We start from the raw sequence: 24,001 nt of genomic DNA on the forward strand, positions 1-24,001 counted from the left end.
AGAACATGAGCGGTAGTATTTCACAACATTTGCAATGTGTATGTTGAAGGTATCGCAATGTTGTAAAATGGGTTGAGACTTGACAGAAACTCAGCGAAGAGCAGTCGAAAACACCTGGACACTCTGCTAGATGTAGCAGAACTTGGTCAATCTTTAGATATCGTTCAGTCGGGATCTGTTCGGGCCCAAGTCATCGGAGTCCAAGATTTGGCGAACAGGCATATGCAGACACTCAGGGCCCAACGTGAGTACCCACAGGGGCGTGGGACGTATGATCCGTTAAGCTGGTAGTATATAAACTGCATCAGCTTCGACTGCTGTACTGTAGGCCAAGTTTTGAACTCATCCTCACCATATTTTTCCATCGCCCTGTTGCAGTGCCATCATCTGCCTGTTGCCCACCATGCGTACCTCCACAATCTTGACTGCCCTTTCTCTGGGACAAGCCACACTCGCAGCAATCGAACCGAAGAACTTCATATTCATCGTTCCCGATGGCATGGGTCCTGTCTCCCAGACACTGCTTCGCACATACCTGTCCATGGTCAATGGAAACTCGACCACTCGTGCGCCCCGAATCAATGCTCTGCCTATCGATGTTACTGTCATCGGCAACACCCGAACCCACTCTGCCAACAATCTCGTGACAGATTCTGGCGCCGCTGGTACTGCTCTTGCTACGGGGCACAAGACCGATAATGGGGCTATCGGTGTAATGCCCGATGGCACCCCGGTTGGATCAGTGATGGAAGCTGCGAAGCTAGCAGGCTATCTCACTGGCCTCGTAGTGACTTCACCCATCAGTCACGCAACTCCCGCAGGTATGGAATGCTTCCTTGGTGTCTCAAGTCTTCGCTGACGATACCTAGCTTACTTCTCCCATGCTGTGAGCCGGAACGCTCTCGATAAGCTCGCAGAGCAGCAGATTGGCTACAGCCATCCGCTGGGTATCAGTGTTGACCTGATGCTTGGTGGCGGTCGCTGCTACTTCCAGCCTCAGAATGAGTCTGACTCATGCCGCACTGATGACATTGATCTATTCGCATATGCCGAGTCAAAAGGCTACTACACCGCCCGTGATCGTGCGAGTTTTGACGCTCTTCAGCTTGGCCTAGGTGACATCAAACTTCCTTACGTTGGCCTGTTCAAGGATGGAGATCTCAGCTATGAGGTCGATCGCCAGCAACAAGCCGCGGAAGTCCGCGAGCCATCGCTGTCTGAGATGACTCAAGCTGCTCTCAACTCGCTTTCGCGGGCCAGTGCATCCAACGAGAAGGGCTACATCATGATGATTGAAGCTTCGCGGATTGATCACTCGTCGCACGCTCACGACTCAGTCGCCCATCTTCACGAAGTCTTCGAATTCAACAATGTCGTAAAAATGGTCATGAAGTGGATCGATTCGCATCCTGACACCGCCTTCCTCGCTGTGGCAGACCATGAAACCGGTGGTATAACCATACCTTCTCAATACGACCCATCGCTACTCCAACCCAGTACGCATTCCGTCGAATACTTGAGTGAGCTCTGGAGCGACTACAACGGTACCGACCGCGCCGCATATCTGTCAAGCGAGATCATTCCTGCCTATGGTCTGATGGACGTCTCCGATGCCGAGGTTGAGACGCTTCTCTCCGCTGGCGATGAATTTGGACAGGAGCTAGCCGACCTTCTGAATGCTCGTGCTGGACTCGAATGGTCGACTGGCGGTCACACTGGTGTCGACACCACCCTGTACGGCTATGCTGCTGGTGAAATGGGGGACAGGCTTGTTCTGGATATGGCGGGTGGTTGGGATAACACTGACTTGCCCAAATACGTGGCTGCCGCGTTGGGTGTAGACATGGACAAGGTCACGGAGCTGTTAAGTGCTAATGGAACGGAATGGGTACCTAGGGATGATGAAGAGCCGGAGCGTAAGCGCTGAAGAAAGCTTCCGACAGATAGCGCGATCGAACTCAAACTTTGTTGAGTTCACAAAGATGCTTTGCAGATGCCTGTGATGTTCTCCAATAATAGAAACCACCGATGGTAAAGTTGAGCTGACCCCCGCTAGTAGCCAGAGAGCAGCTCGGCTGTCCTCGGGCATAGGTCGGCTGTCCTTGGACTGAAGCGAGGACAGGGCAACATCCCGGGAACCGTGTGGTTTTACGCGTAGTAACTTCCTGATCGGGCAGCTTTGCTGCAGGCGTCGATTGCGGCAAGAAATGGTGCAGCTCAGCTGTCCTCGAATCCCAGCCACCCCGATCAGCCGTTACCCCTTAAGCATTGACCCTTTCGCTTAAGCTCATGAAGACAGGGCGGCGGTATTATGTAAGCGCGGCGCGCAGATGCCCGTGATGCGAGCATGTCAAGTGCACCACGCAATCTCAACATTTGGAATCCAGGGTGGCTGCGATTTCCCATCGACACGAAGGGATTGGATGCCTGTGCGAAGATATACACGAAATTCGATCAGTCAGACCGTCATCGGGCGTGCATGCGCATGAGGCGGTTGTTGGGGGTCTTTCCGGGATAGAGACTGTGAGACGAGTTTACTTCCGAGCTACCCAACAAGAGCGTGGAAACCAAGTTCAAGATTCGGACGGCACAACTGGAAGACCCAGAGTCGCGAAAGGTGATTGAAACGATAGACCGTCTAGCATTTTACCACGGCATCCGCGAACAAGCAAAGGCGATACCTATCACAATAATGCGCCATCCCGCAGCACCTACGATCATCGCTGTGCTTCTCGGTTTTCTCTTCTTCATGATATTGTGGAGCCGAGCACGAGGCGACGGGCACCACGAGGGTAATCCCCATCCGGACGATATACCGCGAAAAAGGGAAAAGCAGAGAGAGCCTTCGTCGAGTAGTGACGAGATCGAAACATCCGAAGCTCAAAACGATCACTGAATCCATCCAATCACTCTCCTCTCCGAAAGCAGGTGGTATTTCTGGCTTGTTGGGTTTCCGCTGCGCGCAGTCGATGACCACCAACGAGAGCATTGAGCGGAGGAGAGAAAGAAGAGCGCCCATGGACGACGTCAACAGATTGTGTATGAGAAGTACAGATAGTGCACATGCACATTTCCATATGGGTGCTTGGGAGAAGATGCAGCGCTGCAGTTTCTGAACTATCTTCAGGGCTACAATAAAGCAGACTGGAACTAGGGCTTGGAGACATTTGAGAATACCTCCAGTCGATCTGCTAGTTGCTCCCACATGGGTTCCCCAACCCTCGCCGTGCTTCGCAGACCCGCTGCCACGAAAGGGAGAAGTCTTTCGAACTCCTGATCTACATGCTCATGGCTCTTACCCTCGGCCTGCGAAAGTAACACACCAAGATCCAGTAGTTCGATGATCGCTTTATGGATTGGCTTCACTTCCTTCGACAAGAGCGCTCGCTGGTACAATCTTTCCATACACTTGATGTGAATCTGGGACATCTCGTCGATATCATCGGCTTTTTCCATTGCCGAATTCATGTCTCGTATGGTCAGGAAGACGGCAGTCTCGGTGACATAAGAACGGAGGACATCGGCGAACCAGTTCAAGCGTTGCAGAAGTCTGTAGAACATCGGTTGACGATTCTTTCTGGATGCGCGGATGCGCGCGCGTTGCAGTTGGTATTTGACTCGGTATATCTGCATCAGGAATGTACAGATCTCCTGGTAGATGGGTATGGACGAGCGTTGGATAATGTTTTGAATCGACCAAGGTACCTCAAAAGATCTTTAGCTGGGGCACATGAGAGCATTCTTCCGATACATACCGCATAATCCACGGAAACGGCGGCTAGACCCTTGACCGAGCTTCCTTGCGCCTTCGTTTTCATAGAACGAACGACAAGTTTCTCCGTGTCGGGGCCAGAGAGGATCGTACCGAAAACGCCCCGTGCAAGCTCTGTGAGGACGTATCGATCGTTCCAACCACGTCTGCCGGCATCCATGCGCTCAAAAATTGCAGTGGAAAAGTCCTCGAACACGGCGCCGTTCTTGCCTAAGTAAAGGGTTTCGAATGTATGTAGCACACGCATCAAGCCATCAGTCTCGAATATGTGTTGACGAAGAACATTTGAGGCGACTGAGTACTTGCTACGTATCCATGTCTCGAAGGCTGTCTGGAACAGTTCTGGGAAAGGCGAGAGGGGTACGTCGGATGACGTATCGCATACTGTTTCATGGTCGAGGCGCGGCTCTGCCAGTGAGGAATGTAAACCTGTATCGTAAATGCCCAGTTCTTTCAAGAAAATAATGCTTTTGCCTGTATTGAATATCTTCTTGACCGCTGGCTGTAGAAACGCAGGTAGCTGCATGTGTTCCTCAGAATTACGGCGGAGCATGAAGCGGTCATGCCAAAGGGAAGCGGCTTCACTCAGTGCATCGCTCGAGATGACAAAGAAGTTCTCCTCGTCGGGACCAAGCTCGCCGGTTTCCATCCATCGTCGTATTGGCTTTAAATATGTCTGTAAGCACTCAAAGAACATCTTCGACGTGTATGTAAAGATTTCGTCTTCCAGTGTCATCTGCGCTAGCGTGGTCTGCTCGTACAATGCTTCCAGGGGGTAAAAGGGATTTGCAGGTATCGACGGATCTTGAGTTGCCGTTGATCGACTCAGATCATCAACAATCGGCGCCAGACGTAAGATAGGGTGACATAGTGCCCGCACATCGCCGTGCAATGGCAACAAACTGACGGGAAGTGGCGTATCAGGAATGAGATATCTCTGCTGCATCGCGGATAAGGAGTGGTCGAAGTCAAGTAGTCGCTTCCGTACAACGGCCTCGAAGGTCTGGACAAGAGGTGATGACGGTGGCTTCTTGGCTCGTTGTTGCAGCGTCCAGCGTCTTATCGCCTCTATACGTGTTCCAGTGTCGGCGAATTGAGAAAGGAGATGTGTGATAGCGGTTGATTGATTGTTGTCAACAGTATATGTCTCATTGGGGATAATGCTGTCCTTTTCGATCCGGTACAAGCTCGTCTTCAGCCCACCAAGCATGAATAGCGTTTCTCGCACAGCCTGCAGCTCTGTTATGTTCACGCCAGTGCTACTGCGATCCGCGCGCGAGGTCCAAAATTGCGCGTCTTCCAGCTTGGTAACAAGATTCTCCTCTGTAGATGAGATACAGGCTTCGGGATCGAAAGTATCATCTGCGTCGAAATTGGTCGGTGGTGTGCTTGGAGCCTTCCTGCGCTTTTTGGGCGTTTTCTCGTCGCCCGAAGAGTCCACGGCATAGTCGATGTCCTTCCAGATATCCTCATCGCTGTAGGGGTCGTCTTCAAGGATCTCCGCCCAAGTGAGTGGCGGCGGAGGGCTAGGGGGTCTAAGCAGCTCTAAGGCTTCGACCTGGGTGTTCTCAAGAGGCCGATCGGCTAGTTGGAGTAAAAGAGATAGGAACTCTGGCTTAAATTTGTTCGTGTAGGCCTCCAACTTTTGAAGCCGTGTTTGGAGCGCATCAGCAAGGTCATCGCGGTTCTTGATGCGAAACTTCTCATCCAGTCCGGCAAAGCTCGCCGTAACGTCGAATTGATTCGTTCTTGCATACTGGTGCCCTCGAAGGTTGCGCGATGCAATCTCCCTGGCGTGCCTGTAGGCCTGTTTGTTTGCTGCGGGATCGTGTCTCAGTATGGACTGTATCAGCTCGTCCGTAAGTCCGGAGATTTTCGCGTTTTGGGCCATAGTAACGCGTCCTCCACCTGCCGTCGCGAGATGACGCCAGCGGAAATAAGATCCCGGTAGTAGTGATATCGTTGTGGTGACTTGCGGCGGTTGATTCGGCTCCACTTGACAGAGACATCATGCCCGATGCAGGCTAGCGTGATCACGCACCGCGTCACCGCCGGCTGTGAAACTCGAGGTTGAGCGCTCCTGCGACTTTTCTGAGGCGGGACTGTGTCCCAACCCTCGGCCACCGCAACTGCAACTGCTCTTTATCATGGCGCTTCCCAAGGGCATGCGCTACTTGGCTGGCGCCACTTTCTGCATCTTCGTCTATCTGTTTGTGCAAATCCTCAAGGCCCCTGGTTCCGAGAAACCCGTCGAGATTCCGAGCAAAGTTCCGACCAACAAATTCGGCGACTGGGACCACGACCCCCAATTGGATCGTAAGGCAGCCTGGGATATGCTATGAACTCATTATAGATGCTAATCATGTGATCAGCCTCCGGCGAACCTCCCGAGCCGCTGCGACGTGTCGACGGTGACAACTACGCCCCGAACAATCCCGCGAGCGCGCGCATCAACGCCACGATCCTCAGTCTAGTCCGCAATGAGGAACTCCACGACATGCTGCAAAGCATGCGCGACCTTGAGCGTACGTGGAACCACAAGTTCAACTATCCCTGGACCTTCTTCAACGATAAGCCCTTTACCGAAGAGTTCAAAAAGGCCACGCGAGCAGCTACCAACGCCGAAGTACGATACGAACTGGTCCCTGCAGAACACTGGGACATCCCGTCGTGGATAAACATGGACCTGTACGAGGAGTCTGTGTCGCTACTCACGTCGCTGGATGTACAGTACATGGGCAAGAAGTCTTATCACCAGATGTGTCGGTGGAACAGCGGCATGTTCAGCGAGCACCCTGCGCTCAAGGACATCCAATACTACTGGCGGGTGGAACCAAACGTCCACTTCTTCTGCGATGTCGATTACGATGTCTTTGCTTGGATGCAAGACCACAACAAGACGTACGGCTTCAACGTCAACATCTACGATAACGCCGACAGCGTTGCGACGTTGTGGCCAGAAACGAAGAAGTTCATCCAAGACAATCCGGGATACGTACATCCAAACAATGCGCGAGAGTGGCTTGAAGACGACCAGCGCCGGCCTGAAAACAACAAGAAAGCCCATGGCTACTCAACATGCCACTTCTGGTCTAATTTCGAGATCGGCGACCTGAGCTTTTGGAGGAGCAAAAAGTACCGTGACTATTTCGACCATCTCGATCGCGCTGGAGGCTTCTTCTACGAACGTTGGGGCGACGCTCCAGTACACAGCGTCGCACTGGGACTCTTCGAGGACAAGAGCAAGATACACTGGTTCCGAGACATCGGATACCAACACATACCCTTTTTCAACTGCCCGAACAGTCCAAAGTGTTCGGGTTGCGTCACTGGTCAGTTCACAGACGGCGAGAAGTGGCTGAACCGGGAGGATTGTCGGCCGTTATGGTTCAAATACGTTGGCATGGACTGAGCTCTAGTCTGGGTAACGCTGCTGCGTATTGCCTACAGCTATGTGCAGCGTACAGTAGTCTTGGAAGTGAGTGATATGATTGTACTTGCTCACCTTATGAGGGCTCTTAGCGGTCGTGGAGTTATTTGGCGCCTGAGTATGTACGCTTTCCATTTCGGCATGACGCATTTACGTGAAGAAATAGTAAATATACCAATAGACGCAACGATATTTAAGGAAGCTACCATCCACTTGTTCAATTCGGATCTAGACTGACCGGCAATGGCTCAGCCGCACTGCTGCATGCAACTGTTCAGCTGCGCCCTCCATCAGACAGTCATACCCCTCATAAATAACCCTCCGCCCAACGACGGTTCTCCGATAGACCATCACATCTCATCGACTCCTCATCATCCTACTATGACGCGCACGTACAATCGATGGATTTTGACAAAATCCTGCGAGTTCTCTCCGAACGGCAACCTTCGACTAGGCCAAATCCTCGCTAAGCCAAAAGACCCCGCCTACGTCCTCCAGCCCCTCGGCCCGCTTCCCTTGCACGAAGGTATCGAGCCTGAGATCACTAGCCGCACCAATGTGAGCATGCACGACACAAACGAGCTATCGGCTCAGTTCAGTGCTTGGGCAAATCTAGGCTACGTACCGATGCAGTTTAAAGCAGCCTCTGCCACGACGCACTCGCACGATCTACAATGGCACTTCGACAAGCTCGAGAGTCAGATTATGTCTCCTTCGCTAGCATACGTTCAGGACGCTATGCGTCATGGGGATGTGGAGTTAGGCCTGAAGAACTGGAAGCACCCTTTCAAACGTCGTGTCTACATGGTGACAGGCGTACGAATCGTGAACGGTGCGCGCATGGTGAAAACAGACATTTCATCGACGAACAACAAGGTAGTAGCCGAGGGCGCTGCACCAGATCAGTTGGCCTCCGCTGGGACCCGCGCGGGCATCGCAACGCATTCCTCGGAGTCAGAAGGGTTCGAAAGAGCGACGGACTTTGTCTTTGCGTATCGCCTCAACGAAGTTCGATATCGAGGCGTAGTGACACACAAGCCCTATGCCGAGGGCGAGGTAGCATCAGCGGAGAAATCGGCAGTAGCTCGCGCACCTGAGGTTGAGATCAACGACTTTGAGGTCTTTGGGACCGGAATTGGAGAAATTGACTTTTCCGACGAGGAAGACGACTTCGAGCCAATCGAGGTGACAGGCCGGGATGGGTTGGAAACTTATGTATGCAAAGGCGATGACGAGGAGGACTGATTTTGTTGAATACAGACGGGCGATGGACTTACCTTTGCTCCTCGTTTATATTTCGGTTCTTAGGCTTTAGGAGAAGTCAGTGTTCTCAGGTGACTAGTTTAACGATAGCATCCGTGGACTTTCGGTGTGGGCCGTGGTCATCATCAAAGTATGACCTTATAATCACCCCTTGCCTCAGAGCTGCTCCTGTCTGTGCTCAGTGATCAATTGCATTGTCAAACATCTAGCTTTAATGCGCGAATGACATCCGAGACTATAAAGACGTCCTGCTGTTTGAATAGCTTCCATGGCTTCAAGAAGTTGTATACCCCATCCATTCTTTTCTCATCACTCATGCATTCCCTAAGAACGATTTGCATATGTGAGCTCTCCCTCAGCTTATCTTTCTCTCTTTTCCAATCGACAAGTACATCTGCTGTAATGTCAAGTTCCTTCAAAGAAAGTTCCAACAGTAACGCTGCGATACCCGCTACAATTGGCGTTGCGCATGATGTACCGCTCATGGTTTGGAAGTGAGCAGGCGGCCAGGCTGCTGACACGTCTTCGCCGATCACGCTGATGTTCGGCTGGTATCTGCGGCCTTTGGGACTAAAGTTGGAGCGACGGCCATCATTCCGGGATGAGAAAACACAAATGACTTGGCTACTCTCCCGAGCTGGATAGCCAATGGGCTGGTCCTCGAGTGCTCTGTTGTTACATGCGGCAGCGAACATGAGTACCCGCTTACGGCACCCATTTCTGATCGTATATTGTAATTCCATGGCCGTTTTGATGGCTTGATGCTCTCGATCAAACCCAAGAGACATGGAGATGATGTCAACATCCCATTCGCAGATCGCATGCTTGATAGCCTAAGAGTAAGTGAGCATCGTACTTTGATTTCTTGAACAGTGAGAAAATACCTCAGCAACGCGTAAATGCGACGATTCATCCGCCTCTCTTCCTTTGAAGACACGGATCGGAAAGACCCTCGCATGTGGTGCCGTCATTAGCAACGTGTGACACACATGGGTACCATGACCATCTGTGTCGGTGACTCGCTGGCCACGATCTATCAGATCGAGCCCTGCATGCATCTGGCCACTTTCCAGATGCTCACTGAATACATGATGATCCAGGTTAACTCCAGTGTCGAGTATTGCTACTTTAACAAGTCTTTTCAACTTGAGAGGCCATTTGAGATCTCGGTGTAACATCGTATGGCAATCAGATATCTTCTTGAACCACGCGTCGGTCCGGGTTACTCTAGTAGATCATAGTCAGTCTTATTTGGTTAACAGCCGAGAAATAGCACTTACTCGGCTGCGGAAACGACCCCTGTTCGAGCGTCAGAACTGAGTATGGGAGTCCCACATGAGACAGATGGTTGATATGTAGCTGGTATATCCATGTGTGAGAGCTCTTCGGCGATTGAGTCTAGATTAAACTTCCTTCCAACAAAGACGGCTTCGTCATGACGCGTTCGCTGCTTCTCATGGATATATTTGCCAATCACTTTCACTATTGCCTTCTCTAGTTGCCGTGGCGTCCTCCAAGTTGCTTCTTCCCATGACCATCTGCAACCGTCGACCAGGTCTTTTTCGAGGGGCCGGATGATATTGGTGTAGTAGTGCTTCGCAAATTCGGGGTCGTGCTGGGGGATACCCACTTTAAGCAACTCACGATAATCTGAGAACGACCGGAAGTCGTTACAGAAACGAATGGAGTGGAGAACCCCGGTCGTGTCAAGCGATCGCTTGCTGCATTCGTTGAAAAGCACTTCACCATCGCGCTTCGGCACCTTGCCATCTAGCTTTTGCTCTCTACATATGACTTCGAGCTCCTCTCCCAATTCTATTGCCGCGATCAAGATACCGAGAGCCTGGACAACGGGTACTGGGTGATGATAGGGTCGCCGCTTCGGGGTGTCTGACAGATCACCAAACGAGGTGGAAATAAACAGATTGTCGAATCGTGGGTAGGGAACGTCAGCATTCATTGCACAAAGGATAGAGACGTCGTTAGTGGTCAGTGACCTTTCTACCCACCGACCTTGAAGTAGGGGCAAAATCGACCTTGCTAAGATAATCTGGATGTATCTCTTTGCCCATGGCGACAACTTTACACAGTCAAGTAATTCGCGAATGGAGAAGAGCCTGTAGGGTACGGAATGAGAGTCAATGGCTTCCAACATTTGCAAGTCCATAGGATCAGTGTTGTCATCCCAAAGAAGACGGTCGGCAGCATCTATCTCGAGACAAAGGCAGAAGTGCCTGACCTCGTCGTAAGGCAGAAGACATAGCATTTCAGAGCTGACATCTCCACTGTATTCCACTTAGTTAAAAGTCTTTGGGTGTTGTATACTTTCGTTTACTAACCTCGAGGTACCTAAGTGTACGTTGCATTCTTGGTATTGGCCGTCGATAGACAGCACAATTGAGAATGCATGCCCTTCAACACCCTTCATGATCCATTGTGGATCTAATCGCATGTACGCATGTGTGCATTCCCCAAGTGTGCCATTATGTCCTTCTTTGTGTTCTTCTCTATGACATGGCCAATCGTGATGTAGGGACCTGTGCAAGCGCTCGGCTAAAGGCTGAACACACGGAGAAGCTCTTCGGTTGTCGAAAGGCGTCCATTGGTGAGATTTTGCGAAATTAGGTTGATCGTGTTCCATGTGCGATATCAATGGAATGGCGTCTTCGATCAAGTCTGACAATTCTTGCATCGCATAGAGTAGCTGTTTGAGACAATCTGCAATATCGCTGCGAATGAAGCGATCGATTTCGAAGCCAGATGTTGGTCTTTGTGTGATGAGAGAAAGCATGTGTAAATTCGGATGTGATGCTGGGATGGCGTCCTGAGATGTAGCGAAGATGCGCACATAGTCTTCTGCGATGACGTTCTCGACCTTGGAAGCTACGTCGTTTAGTTGGGTGAGGAGATCCGCGTTCGTAGCGCCAGATAAGCACATTGCAATCCGATCGCGACACAAAAACAGGTGGCTGAATTGATGCTTGAGATCTCGCATACATTTCCGTTGCGACTCAATGTTGAAATCCGAGCTGTCCTCTGTGACGGGCTGATGAGAAATCTCGAGCGTCTCACGCTTCTTCTTAAAGGCTCTAGCGATGAAATGAGCCACGTTAGCAACGATGATGTGAGGAACCGGGTATTGGCTTTCGCTGCCACACGCTATGGCAGCCATGTTCTCCGATTGTAGTCGAGCCGTATAATTGCGTACAAAGAATGGTTCCTCTGGATGCGTGCTTCCATAAATAAGTCAGCCGTACACGTGCCGTCATCTGCGTTCCAACTTCCTTGGCCTGTAAGCGCCCGCCCCCACTACTACCCCGCAGCTGATCTATACCTGTAATGCTTGCCACTTGAGACGACACTTTCAGAAAACCTTGATCACATCGATGGTATGACCATCTCGATGGTAGATTATTGCCGTGACCAGAACGAAGTGCACGCCGCACAATGAATACAATATACCAAAGTGCCCTCCAGTGCTCTCACCTCTTCGAAGGATGGCAGTCAACAGCCTCTGCTGAAAATGACTCTGCAAAGATAACGGAGGGCCAGGAACTAGCTGATCTGGAAAACAGTCTATTCCGATTCACACTATGGGCGGACCATTATTCAGTGATGTCCCGCGGGCGCGACTCACTTGATTGGCGGCTACGCAAATCAGAAGTAACTCATTCTGTTGTGCTCGACTTGATGGAAGATTTGGCGCATGCAATATCAGGTGTGTCAGAGCTGTATTCGTTACTATTGAGCTGAGGCTGACCAGGCCCAAGTGAAGATGGGCCTCCAAGCGGCTTCCGAAGGCGACGCCAACAACGATCCTGATCTCGTGCTGGATCAACTATTTCGGTATTCCAAGGCTATAAGACGCTCGGGCGCTCTAAGGCGGCTGGCTAAAGCTACCGAATATGCTGAGTACGACGAGGAAACTGGTATCAATCTTACTGAGAAGTTTCGTGAAGCCGCCGATCAATACCTACGGGTTGCTCTAGGCCAAATGGATAACAATCTTCATGGTCGACTATTGGATACAATTTGTATAAGACAGCAGAGCTTTGCCTTCCAAAGATCACGTCGGGAGAATAGACAGGCTAGCGTGGGACCGGAAACAGATACCTTGGCACAGACACCTCGAGCAAGCTCCAGGGCTGGATCAGGTTTCGGTGTTAGAAGTGCAGTGGCTGGAACGACGAGATCAGTGTCGAAAACATCGAGGCCTTTGTTGCCAAGAAAAAGAACCGGAGCCCCCGCAAGTGAAGCGACCACTTTTGTTTCGAACGCGTCTCAGGTGCCCAATCGTGAGCCAGAGTCTGGGCTGCCGAGCATAACATTCGAACTAGAAGAGCTTCCCGTCCGTCCGAAGATATTGCCCGGCGAGAAGGAACATGAATGTCCATATTGCTTCACAATATGCCCTGCAACCGATTTTACGGAATCTGGGTGGCCGTAAGTTGAGTTCGCAGAAGTATCTACCGCTGCGGCTCTTCGCTAACTCTCATTCAGACTACACATAGTGCGTGACCTAATGCCCTTCGTATGTACACTAGAGAACTGCGACTCACCAAGCTTTTTGTATACCTCTATGAATGCGTGGTCATCTCACATGAGAAACGCACATGCGCGTAAAGGATGGATTTGCATGGATCCGGATCATGAATCTCCTCTTCATTTTCTGCAGCTGGAGGACTTCAAGGTTCATATCGGTTCCGAGCATGAAGCTGGTATTGGTGAGCGCGAACTCGATCTGATCGCGGAAGAGTGCTTCGAAGTGCTACACGAAGATACCTTAGCTGGTCCTTGTCCATTCCCTTGCGCTGTCGATCTTGACAACATGGTAAATAGGGAACGCGAAGAACACATCGCAAAGCATCTGATATCACTCGCCCAGAAGTCGCTCATGGACTACGACCCTATCGGACCACTGGATTATGGATCAGCCGCTGGTGTTTCAAGCAGATTCGGATCTGACAGTGCCCAGATCAAAGATTCACTCAACGATCGTATTGAGTTCACTGAAGAAGAGGACAATACGCAGGACTCACAAGACTCTAACAACATAGAGCTCTCTGAAGACATGGTACACTCCAATGAGATCGAGGTACCTTCTCCCACGATTTCTGACTGGAGTCGTGTATGTGATCATATCCGTACACAAAGCACACCAATGGACTACAGCCTATCATCAGACCCGAAATTGAAAGGTTTTGTAGAAAGACACGAAAACAAGGGCAGCGACGTGGAAGAAATATCAAGCGGTCTAAGGATGCTCATTGTAGACAATTTGATCTTGAGTGGATTCGAGAAAACGCCCCATCGCTTTCTGCCCGAAGGTGTCATCGACGATATCGTTACAGAAGAGCGCCTTTTGATCCAAGTTCCTTCTCCAGACGAGGACAAACTATTGGATTACATAAAACTTCGCGCGAAGAAAATCTTCGCAATCTTGATCTACATCCGGCCACACAGCATGCGCTCCGCACTGGACTGGTGGAGAAAGAAGGATATGGGCGATCGTGACTTACCGTTCAGAATTCAACCAGCATGGAAGAAACAGTCTTGGTTTACAGATTTCCAGGAGAGCCAATGGACTTTTCTCGCACCGATCTTCTCGACGGCTGGTTATAACCACGACCTCCATGAGGAACACATCTTACCGTTCATTTCCAAAGAATGGGATGCGGACAGAGGATCATTCGCAGTAGTCTCGAGATACACTATACATAACAAACATCTACACCCGGTGAGTATTTGGGGTTGTTTTACCAAACATTCATGCGTGACGACCGCTGAGATATGGCAGGCTCTTTTGGACTATAGTCCAATCGCCGTCAAGGAGATTCAGCCTTCCTATGACGCGCAGGAAATTGTAGAACATTGGGAAAGAGAGGTCAAAGCCCTCCGCACCTTGAATGAGTTGAACCATGACCACATCGTTCGTTTCGTTACAGCTTTCCGTCGCCATAGAGAGCACGGCGGCCCAGACCACTACCTAGTATTTGAGTGGGCTGATGGCGGAAACCTCCGCAGTATGTGGAAGAGGGAACATTCCCCAATATTGACGGCAGCATTAGTCAAAGATGCTATGTTCCAGATACTGGGACTTGCCAGAGCACTCGAGGCTGCGCACAACCTCGACATGACCGGCGCATCATACCGGCATGGAGACATCAAGCCGGAAAACATTTTGTGTTTTAGTAATGGTCGCACAATTGGCACTCTCAAGATTGACAACTGGGGCGAAGCGAAAGAGCATGGACAGGTCACGGAGTTGCGTCCCAGTAAAACGACAGCAAAATATGGCACCAGTGTCTATCAGGCCCCTGAGGTCGAAACGGGCGTCAGAGCTAGATACCTGGGTCAGTCAACAAAACGCCGCTCCCGACTATACGATGTCTGGGCGATGGGATGCATCACTCTCGAATTCACCATCTGGCTGTTGGAAGGGTATGCGGGACTTACTCGATTTCGCCGTGACCTTGAGGAAAGAAACTTTTATGAGATAAGCGTCGAGAACGGAAGGAAGGTAGCTCATGTGCATACAGTTGTCACGCTCTGGATGGATAGATTGGCAGAAGACCCCAGATGTCAGGCCGGGAGTACAGCAATAGGGAATCTTCTGGAACTTGTGAGAACATCACTACTGGTCGTTAAGCTTCCAAGAAGGCTTAGTACGTATCTTTCAGAACAGCCAGAACGATCTCGTACCGACTCCACAGTTTCAGGGGCGAGTCTTGATGCAAAGGCCAGTCCCATCAACGATCCACCTTTTCACATGATTGGCGTCCCAGATGTACCACCTGCAACAGGTATTCCCTCCATCAGCCTCACCCCGGCGGAAGCAGAGCCCGAAGAAACTCCTATACGACCTGTACTAGAACACCGAGATCCTGCTCGATGCCTTGCAGTTGAATTTCGCTCTCGAATGGAAGACATCGTTGCGGAAGATCCGGACGAGGATGAAGGGTACTGGCTTACAGTTTGAGTACAGCATTTGTAAAGTCGTGAAGATGAGTTCTGCATACTGAATATATGGCATAGCATGAATGTATGCTGTTACCTGTTACAAAGACACAATCACCGCAGGCATGGGTTCACATCGTCTGCATTATACCTAGATAGTCCTCGCTTCCACCTTCAGGCGATTTTGTATGGCGCATATTATCCAGTCTTCTATACGGAATCTCCAAAACATTATCGCTGCTGGGAAATTGCGTGCCAAGGCAAACCCAACAATCAAGGCGTCTACAGGTCTGTTATGATAATGCAGCGCATGGCAAAGATCCCAGGCCTTTTCGCTTCCTGTCACATGTCCTAACAACCACGATAAGAGCCAGAACGGAATGCGATACATAATTTTGGCTACCTGTCAGTAACATAGCTTATATCGTAAGATGCTGAGATGCTGCTGAGACGGTGTCGGCGATGGTGGGCAGGGACCCGTATATATGTAAGACCGAGGCTACCCGTGGCTGGTTGCCCGCTTGCCCGCATACAATCATCTCCGCACATCCATGTCAAATCAAGCAACAACATCATGGCGCCGTGACCGGACGAGCAAATATTGACGAACGAGAAGTTTGGACGTACCAGAAGAGCCAAAAAGTCAGAAACCATTGACTTAAAAGTATTTACATCGATTGCACGACCTCAACAGGTCAAACCAGACCATCCCGCTGAATTCGGCCCTTTCTTAAACCACCATGACTTTCACCGTTCTCACCGACGCCAACATCCAAACCCTCCTCCACAACATTTCTCCATCCGACGTTCAGAACCTCGCATCAGCACTCAATCAAGCCCTCACAGAATACTCGTGTAACGATGAAGTTCCCTATCAGCCGCACCGCGCGCACGTCGCGCGACCAAACGGTCAGGTCAGCCTCTTCATGCCAGCAACAACACCATCATCTATCGGTGTGAAGATAGTCGGTGTCGCACCATCTCAAGCGCCTCCACCTGGAGAGAAGTCCAAGCCTGCACTGCGAAGTGTACTTACGATTTGCGATGAGTTAGTAATATCCATGTACGAACTGTATGTGAGACAAATACTGACTTCGTACACTCATCTTTAGGTTGGGAAAGGCAGTAGGCGTGTTGAATGCGGCAGAGTTGACGGCGTTCAGAACAGCGCTGGGGAGTATGTTGCTGTATCGGTACCGGAAGAAGACTGAGAACATAGTGGTGTTTGGAGCTGGTAAGCAGGCTGAGTGGCATATCCGCCTTGCTATCCTCCTGAAAGGAGATGATATCCGGAAGATTACTATTGTCAATCGGTCGAGTGCAAGAGCGAAGGAACTACTTGACGCGCTTGCTAAATCGAAAGTTGGCGAACACATCAAGATGGAGCTTTTCGATGAGAAGAAAGACGCGCTGGAGAGCTTAGTCGCAGAAGCGGATGTCATGTTCTGCACAACACCCAGTACATCCCCCTTGTTCCCGGGTAGGTACCTCACGTCAGACGCTGGCCTTGCCAAGTCTCGGTATATCGCTGCAATCGGGTCTTATCGTTTGGATATGCAAGAGATTGATCCGCACCTACTGCAGGATATCAGCAAACCTTCCGGTCTTTTTGCCTCTCAGGTTTACCAAGGGTTAATCACTGTTGATAGTATCAAGGGATGCATGGACGAGGCTGGTGAGCTAGTAGCAGCGGGACTGAAACCGGAGCAGATGCTTGAGGTGGGGAAGGTGGATGGGCTGAGGAGCGATAACGGGGCGCAGAAGTGGCTTGAAGAGGGGTTTGTTGTGTACAAGAGTGTGGGCGTGGGTATCATGGATATCGCGATTGGCAAGGCTTTGATGGAGTTGGCCGCGGAGAAGGGGGTCGGCGTGCATTTGGATAGTTTCTGAGACATTCAGACTGTGGCAGATATAAACTGGCATAGCAATGGCATATTTGACAGAGGAGCAAGTTTAACATACTCAAACCTTGAGACGCGCGGTTCTTGATAGGATAGCATATCGTTGCGAGATCGGGCTATATCGAAAACTGGTGCAATCGCCCCCAAACGTAGTATCTCCCGGTAGCGCACCCGGAGCGAAGAACATGCAGCGCAATTTAGGAATCATAGTCTCGCAGCATTAGGTTAAGTAGAAGATTTCAATGGCCGCGTTGGGTCTGCAGATGCTGGAGGCAAAGATGGCCTTGGGCTAAGCACATGTTACCTAGGTAGCTTGGACGCAAATTTGCCTTTGCACCAGGTCACAAATATGAAACCTTGGGGCCTTGATCGCGACTCGCAATGGCTTCGTTGCATAGGAGTCGGAGTTTAGACGTTGGCCTAAAGTAGGATGAAAGTCGCGGCGCGGAAAAGAGCAAGGATTCGGCGGCAGTGACGCGCGCCGATTTTTTTTCTGAAAGTTCCCCCTCCCCCGCCATGTGAACGCGCCCGCGATCGCTCTGGTCTTCGGACACCCGCGATTACGATTCCCAGAAAGCGACTCGGCGTCACACACGATGGCGTCTAACGAGGACCCCTATCTCATCCTGCCGGGCTCGTCCGCCTTCTCCGACTTCCGCCTGCAGCGCCTCGCCCAGGCCATTGGCGCGACCGAAGTGCGCTCGCTGTGGGTGCACTTTGTCAATCCCCTCAAGCAACTCGGCGACGATGAGTTGAAGACGCTGCAGCAGATCCTGCACTACGGCGAATACCCCAGCAGCGACGACCGTCTCGCCCAGGTCCTCCTCGACGCTGTCAACCGCGGCGGCGAGCCTCGCGACGACAAGACGGTCCTCTTCTACATCTGCCCGCGCGCCGGCACGATATCGCCATGGAGCTCCCTCGCCTCCATGATCGCGCGCACCTGCACGCTCGAAGGCGCAGTCAAGCGCATCGAGCGCGGCATGGTCATCGCCGCCACCTTCGACCGCACCCTCGAAGCCGACGAGATCCCCAACCGCGACCATCTCTACGACCGCATGACGCAGACCATCAGCCGCACCGCCCCGAACCTCGACGCCATCTTCGGCCAGGGCGAGCCTGCGCAGGCCACGACCATCAAGTTCGACGAGTACAACAGCGCCCATGCCGCCCTCGACCACGCCAACCGCGAGCTGGGCCTGGCCATGGACAAGTCGGAGATTGAGTACCTCGTCGAGGCATACACACAGGAACTGAAGAGGGGCCCAGTCGACGTTGAGCTGTTCATGTTCGCCCAGGTCAACTCGGAGCACTGCCGCCACAAGCAGTTCAACGCCGAGTTCACTATTGACGGCATGCGCAAGCCCATGTCGCTGTTCGGCATGATCCGCAACACCCACCAGAAGAACCCCAAGCACGTCGTCAGCGCGTACAGCGACAATGCTGCTGTCTTGAACGGCGAGGAGGCGAGCTTCTGGGCGCCCAACGACCTGACGGGCGAGTGGCACGGCACCAAAGAGACGGTACACATCCTCTGCAAGGTCGAGACGCACAACCACCCGACTGCGGTATCGCCCTTCCCCGGAGCCGCCACGGGCTCTGGCGGCGAGATCCGTGACGAGGGAGCCGTCGGACGTGGATCCAAGCCAAAGGCTGGACTGGCGGGCTTCACCGTCTCCGACCTGAACATCGAGGGCTTCGAACGCCCATGGGAGCTGAAGGACGTCGGAAAGCCTGCGCACATCGCCAGCAGCCAGGACATCATGCTCGAGGCCCCCATCGGCAGCGCCCAGTTCAACAACGAGTTCGGCCGCCCATGCACCACCGGTTACTTCCGCACCATGCTCATGCGCGTCTTCACAAACGAGAAGGAGTCGGAGCTACGGGGCTACCACAAGCCTATCATGCTGGCAGGTGGTGTGGGCACCGTCAGGCCGCAGCACGCGCTCAAGGACCCTGACGTTGTACCCGCTGGCTCGCACCTTCTCGTTATCGGTGGACCTGCCATGCTTATCGGTCTTGGTGGCGGCGCAGCTTCCAGTATCCAGTCCGGCGAAGGAAAGGTCGACCTTGACTTTGCTAGTGTGCAGCGAGGCAACCCCGAGGTGCAGAGGCGCGCGCAGGAAGTCATCGACGCGTGTCGCTCTATGGGTGACAAGAACCCCATCCTCTTCATTCACGACGTCGGAGCTGGCGGTCTGTCCAACGCGCTGCCCGAGCTTGTTCACGACTCTGGTCTCGGCGCCATCTTCGAGCTACGCGAGATCGACAATGTTGACAAGAGCATGAGCCCACTGCAAATATGGTGTTGCGAGGCCCAGGAGCGTTATGTGCTTGCAGTCAGCCCTGACCAACTAGACTTGTTCAAGCGCATCTGCCACCGTGAGCGATGCGGTTACTCCGTCGTCGGCAAGGCTACCAAGGAGCAGCGTCTAGTGTTGAACGACAGGGACTCCAAGGAGAACCCTACACCCATCGATCTTCCAATGGCCACACTTTTCGGAAAGCCACCAAAGATGTCCCGCATTGTCGAGAGCCGCAAGTTGAGGCTCCCCGCCTTTGACAGCAGCTTGTCAATGTACATTCCCGACACACCCAAGGATGGCTTGATCGCCGAAGCCGTAGACCGAGTTCTCACCCTACCAGCCGTAGGCTCAAAGTCCTTCTTGATCACCATTGGAGACCGCACTGTCGGTGGCCTTACTGTCCGTGATCAGATGGTTGGCAAATGGCAGGTCCCAGTAGCTGATGTATCGGTAACAGCTACATCGCTACTGGCTGGTGTCAGGACTGGCGAGGCTATGACTATGGGCGAGAAGCCGACCCTGGCGCTCATCTCGCCGGCCGCATCTGCCAGGATGGCAGTCGCAGAGTCTTTGATGAACATTGCTGCAGCAAGCCTCTTCGATAGGCTATCGAGAGTCCGACTCTCGGCCAACTGGATGTCTGCAAGCAGTCATCCCGGAGAGGGTGCAGCCTTGTACGAGGCCGTCGAAGCTATCGGCATGGATCTCTGCCCTAAGCTTGGCATATGTATTCCCGTCGGCAAGGACTCGATGAGCATGAAGATGAAGTGGTCCGACAACGGCGAGGCCAAGGAAGTCACAGCACCCATGTCGCTTGTCATCACTGCATTTGCCCCTGTCAACCGCACAGATCGAACATGGACACCTGCCCTGGAGAGGGTTGAGGATGTCGGTGAAACCGTCCTGATGTTCGTCGATCTAGCAGCGGGCAAGAAACACATGGGCGGTTCTGCCCTGGCACAAACATTCGGGCAGATCGGCGACGAAGCACCCGATGTTTACGACGCCGATATCATCAAGGACTACTTTGATGCGATCGAACAACTCCATGAGTCGGATATCGTGCTTGCATACCACGACAGGTCTGACGGTGGTCTTTTCACAACCCTTGTTGAGATGGCCTTTGCCGGACGATGTGGTATTGAGGTCATGCTCGACGGCATCGCAGCGTCAAGCGAACCCAAAGATGTTCTGGAAACGCTATTCAACGAAGAGCTCGGAGCTGTCTTCCAGATCAGGAAGAAGGACGAAGTTGCCTTCAACCGCTGCTTCGCTACCTGCGGGCCACCTCCAGGTATGATCAAGAAGATCGGTCGCGTGCCTGAGGCGTCAAAACAAGACATCTCCTTCTACGTCGGCACCCAGAATGTCTACCGCAGCACACGCCAGAAGCTCCAGCAGCGCTGGGCAGAGACCTCGTACCGCATGCAAAAGCTCCGTGACAACCCTGCTTGCGCCGACGCCGAGTTCAAGAACATCCTCGACGACAAAGACCCAGGCCTGTCGTACAACCTCAACTTCAAGCCTGCCGAAAACATTCTGCCCTTCATGTCCAACCTTAAGTCACCTTTTACCGCCAAGCCCCGCGTAGCCATTCTTCGCGAGGAAGGTGTGAATGGCCAAGCCGAGATGGCATTTGCTTTCCACCAGGCCGGTTTCACTGCCATCGATGTACACATGACCGACATCATCTCTTCGCGTGTATCGCTCGCTGGCTTTGTGGGTATAGCAGCCTGCGGTGGTTTCTCCTACGGTGACGTGCTTGGCGCAGGCCAAGGGTGGGCAAAGTCTGTCCTCTTGCACCCCAACACACGCAAGGAATTCCAGACGTTCTTCGCTCGCCCAGATACTTTTGCCCTTGGTGTCTGCAATGGTTGCCAGTTCATGAGCAAGTTGAAGGAGTTGATCCCTGGTGCGGAACTATGGCCTAGCTTCGAGCGTAACGCGTCTGAGCAATACGAAGCGCGTGTCTGCATGGTCGAGGTGCTCGATCCCAAGGGACCCAACACACCGCCATCTGTCTTCCTGCACGGCATGGCTGGATCCAAACTTCCCATCGTCACCGCGCACGGCGAGGGACGCGCTCACTTCTCCAAATCTGCTTCCTCGGTCTCGAGCCCACAGGCGCTTTACAACGAAAACCTTGTGTCGTTCCGCTACGTCGACAACTACGGGAAGCAAACCGAGACATACCCATACAACCCGAACGGCAGTCCAATGGGTATCAGTGGTGTGAGGAGTACCGATGGTCGGGTATTGGCGATGATGCCGCACCCCGAACGTACTATTTTGAAGGAGGTTGGAAGCTATATCCCACGAGATGTAGAAGGATGGGGCGAACTTGGCCCGTGGTCACGCATGTTCAAGAGTGCTAGGCGATGGGTCGGCTAGAGCACGCTTGACGAGAGACGCGATTGGGTATGCATGGATTGGTTGGCGTTTAGGGAGGTTACTATAGGCATTTACGATACGGAAATGATAGATTTACAAGCATCCAAACGATTGTTTGCCAGAGGCGAGGTGTATTTTTACTTCGTACATCGTGTTAGGCATCCACTTTGCCAAGGAAATGCACAACAGGGGACTCTCCATCCTCGTACAACAAGCAAATCTGCAATCAGCTGTCTCAGTCAATAGATCTAGGTCAAGATGGGCGGAGTTCTCTCAATTCTGCGAAACACATCCAAGGCTCTCATCGCAGCAGCATCTCTCTTAAGAGCTTTGTCAACCGAGTTCGATCAAGCTCTGAAGCATGCATCACAACCCCCGGGTCTTCCGGTCCCCAAGCCATCCGAAACTTACTGGCTCAGCGACCCTCCACACCCTGCACTATGCGACGCAAGTTCGTCCAAACTGCCGGAAACTGTGGATGTGGCCATCATCGGTTCCGGAATAGCTGGCGCTGCTGTCGCGCGATCATTGTTACACGAGCGACGCCGTCGCAATATTCACACTGATGAGAAAGTGGTGGTCCTCGAAGCTCGACAGCTGTGCAGCGGTGCAACCGCTCGAAATGGCGGCCACATCAAACCTTCAGTGTACGAAAGCTTTTCTCGATTCAGCAAGCTGTTGCCAAAAGATCGTGCTGCTGCCCTGGCGCGTTTCCAGCTTTCGCACATCAAGTATTTGACAGAGTTATGTGAAAGCGAAGGCATTGAGTCTGCCGAAGCTCGGAAGGTCGAGACTGTGGACTTTTTTCTGGATGACGAAAGTTTTTCCAAGGCTGTCGCCGATGTCGAGGAGTTGAAGAAATGGTTGCCTGAGGTCGAGATTGCGGTATGGAGGGGTGACCAAGTACAGAAGGTTTGATGACACCCTGAGGTGACTAGCAAAGGAACTTCCCGATGCTGACGAATGTAGAAATTCGGTGTCAACAACAGCGTCGTCGGTGCTTTGTCATACGAAGCAGGCGCTATCTGGGCATACCGGTTCGTTGCATCTATCTGGGATAATCTTCTCAACGGTTTTCATGATACCCTCTCCATCGAGACGAACACTCCCGTAGAGTCAATCAGCATCGTAGACACGGCGCCTGAAGACTTCCCATACGCTGTACAAACTGCCCGAGGAACCATATTCGCTCGCCATATAGTCCATGCTACGAACAGCTTCGCAAGCCACCTTGTCCCAGGGCTACGCAGCAAGATCGTGGGCGCACGAGCCCACATGTCCGCGCAGCAACCAGGACAAACATTCCCATATGCTGACGGCACGCACTCATGGAGTGTAGTCTACGGCGGGGGTTTTGACTACGTCACACAACGTCCACCAGCCACCAGTGGTTCCAAAGGAGATCTGATGATTGGAGGCGGCTTCGTGCGGTCGCTAAAGCAAGGTATCGATCAAGTCGGTCGGTATGACGATGGCCCTCAACTCGACCCATTGACCGCCGCACACATCACGGGTGTCTTTCCGGCAGTGTTTCATCCCAAATGGGGTGCTGGTGCTGAGTTGAAGCAGATGTGGTCTGGCATCATTGGTTTGACTGGCGATTACATGCCATTCGTCGGTCGCTTGGATGCAAAGCTAACAGGGCGGGATACCAAGGCACAAAAAGGCGGGGCGTCTGACAAGGACTCGTGTGGGGAGTGGATTGCGGCGGGCTTCTCGGGAGAAGGCATGGTATGGGCTTGGCTTTCGGGTGCTGCTCTTGGTATTATGATTGCTGGTAGCGAAGAAGAGGACTTACCTGAAGCTCCGGGAAGACCGGGTGGCAAGTTGTCGAAATGGTTTCCGAAAGAGCTCTTGGTGTCAAAGGAGAGGATGCGCAGCGCTGATGTTAGTAATTTGGCCAGTTAGTTGTCAGAAGCAAGGCTATGGTTCGTCGATCTGTGTCGATGACTTATGTACTATGTCCTATGATGCTATGAGA

At 52.3% G+C, this 24,001-nt stretch overlaps 8 protein-coding genes across 8 annotated transcripts; 7 read left to right on the forward strand and 1 right to left on the reverse strand.

The window, feature by feature from the left end:
- Positions 1 to 403: 403 nt before the first annotated feature.
- Positions 404 to 1,927, forward strand: J4E79_003468 (uncharacterized protein; the record flags this gene model as incomplete). Its single annotated transcript, XM_049352362.1, has 2 exons — positions 404 to 821; positions 870 to 1,927. The coding sequence occupies 2 exons, from the start codon at positions 404 to 406 to the stop codon at positions 1,925 to 1,927; spliced, it is 1,476 nt and encodes a 491-aa protein (XP_049212741.1).
- A 1,223-nt stretch (positions 1,928 to 3,150) lies between these two features.
- Positions 3,151 to 5,663, reverse strand: J4E79_003469 (uncharacterized protein; the record flags this gene model as incomplete). The annotated part of the gene is made up of 2 exons (XM_049352363.1): positions 3,151 to 3,705; positions 3,756 to 5,663. The coding sequence occupies 2 exons, from the start codon at positions 5,661 to 5,663 to the stop codon at positions 3,151 to 3,153; spliced, it is 2,463 nt and encodes an 820-aa protein (XP_049212742.1).
- A 256-nt stretch (positions 5,664 to 5,919) lies between these two features.
- Positions 5,920 to 7,184, forward strand: J4E79_003470 (uncharacterized protein; the record flags this gene model as incomplete). Its single annotated transcript, XM_049352364.1, has 2 exons — positions 5,920 to 6,088; positions 6,145 to 7,184. The coding sequence occupies 2 exons, from the start codon at positions 5,920 to 5,922 to the stop codon at positions 7,182 to 7,184; spliced, it is 1,209 nt and encodes a 402-aa protein (XP_049212743.1).
- Positions 7,185 to 7,583: 399 nt separating this feature from the next.
- J4E79_003471 (uncharacterized protein) lies at positions 7,584 to 8,447 on the forward strand (the record flags this gene model as incomplete). The annotated part of the gene is made up of 1 exon (XM_049352365.1): positions 7,584 to 8,447. One exon carries the CDS (start codon positions 7,584 to 7,586, stop codon positions 8,445 to 8,447), a length of 864 nt encoding a protein of 287 aa, XP_049212744.1.
- A 4,425-nt stretch (positions 8,448 to 12,872) lies between these two features.
- Positions 12,873 to 15,197, forward strand: J4E79_003472 (uncharacterized protein; the record flags this gene model as incomplete). The annotated part of the gene is made up of 4 exons (XM_049352366.1): positions 12,873 to 12,908; positions 13,141 to 14,202; positions 14,263 to 14,906; positions 15,155 to 15,197. The coding sequence occupies 4 exons, from the start codon at positions 12,873 to 12,875 to the stop codon at positions 15,195 to 15,197; spliced, it is 1,785 nt and encodes a 594-aa protein (XP_049212745.1).
- A 965-nt stretch (positions 15,198 to 16,162) lies between these two features.
- Positions 16,163 to 17,312, forward strand: J4E79_003473 (uncharacterized protein; the record flags this gene model as incomplete). The annotated part of the gene is made up of 2 exons (XM_049352367.1): positions 16,163 to 16,470; positions 16,535 to 17,312. 2 exons carry the CDS (start codon positions 16,163 to 16,165, stop codon positions 17,310 to 17,312), a joined length of 1,086 nt encoding a protein of 361 aa, XP_049212746.1.
- Positions 17,313 to 17,919: 607 nt separating this feature from the next.
- On the forward strand, positions 17,920 to 22,020 carry J4E79_003474 (uncharacterized protein; the record flags this gene model as incomplete). Its single annotated transcript, XM_049352368.1, has 1 exon — positions 17,920 to 22,020. The coding sequence occupies one exon, from the start codon at positions 17,920 to 17,922 to the stop codon at positions 22,018 to 22,020; it is 4,101 nt and encodes a 1,366-aa protein (XP_049212747.1).
- Positions 22,021 to 22,278: 258 nt separating this feature from the next.
- On the forward strand, positions 22,279 to 23,928 carry J4E79_003475 (uncharacterized protein; the record flags this gene model as incomplete). Its single annotated transcript, XM_049352369.1, has 2 exons — positions 22,279 to 22,905; positions 22,990 to 23,928. 2 exons carry the CDS (start codon positions 22,279 to 22,281, stop codon positions 23,926 to 23,928), a joined length of 1,566 nt encoding a protein of 521 aa, XP_049212748.1.
- Positions 23,929 to 24,001: the final 73 nt, after the last annotated feature.

Source organism: Alternaria viburni (assembly GCF_023758015.1).
Source record: "Alternaria viburni strain BMP 2772 chromosome Unknown scaffold_6, whole genome shotgun sequence".
NCBI classification, from domain to species: Eukaryota; Fungi; Ascomycota; class Dothideomycetes; order Pleosporales; family Pleosporaceae; genus Alternaria; species Alternaria viburni.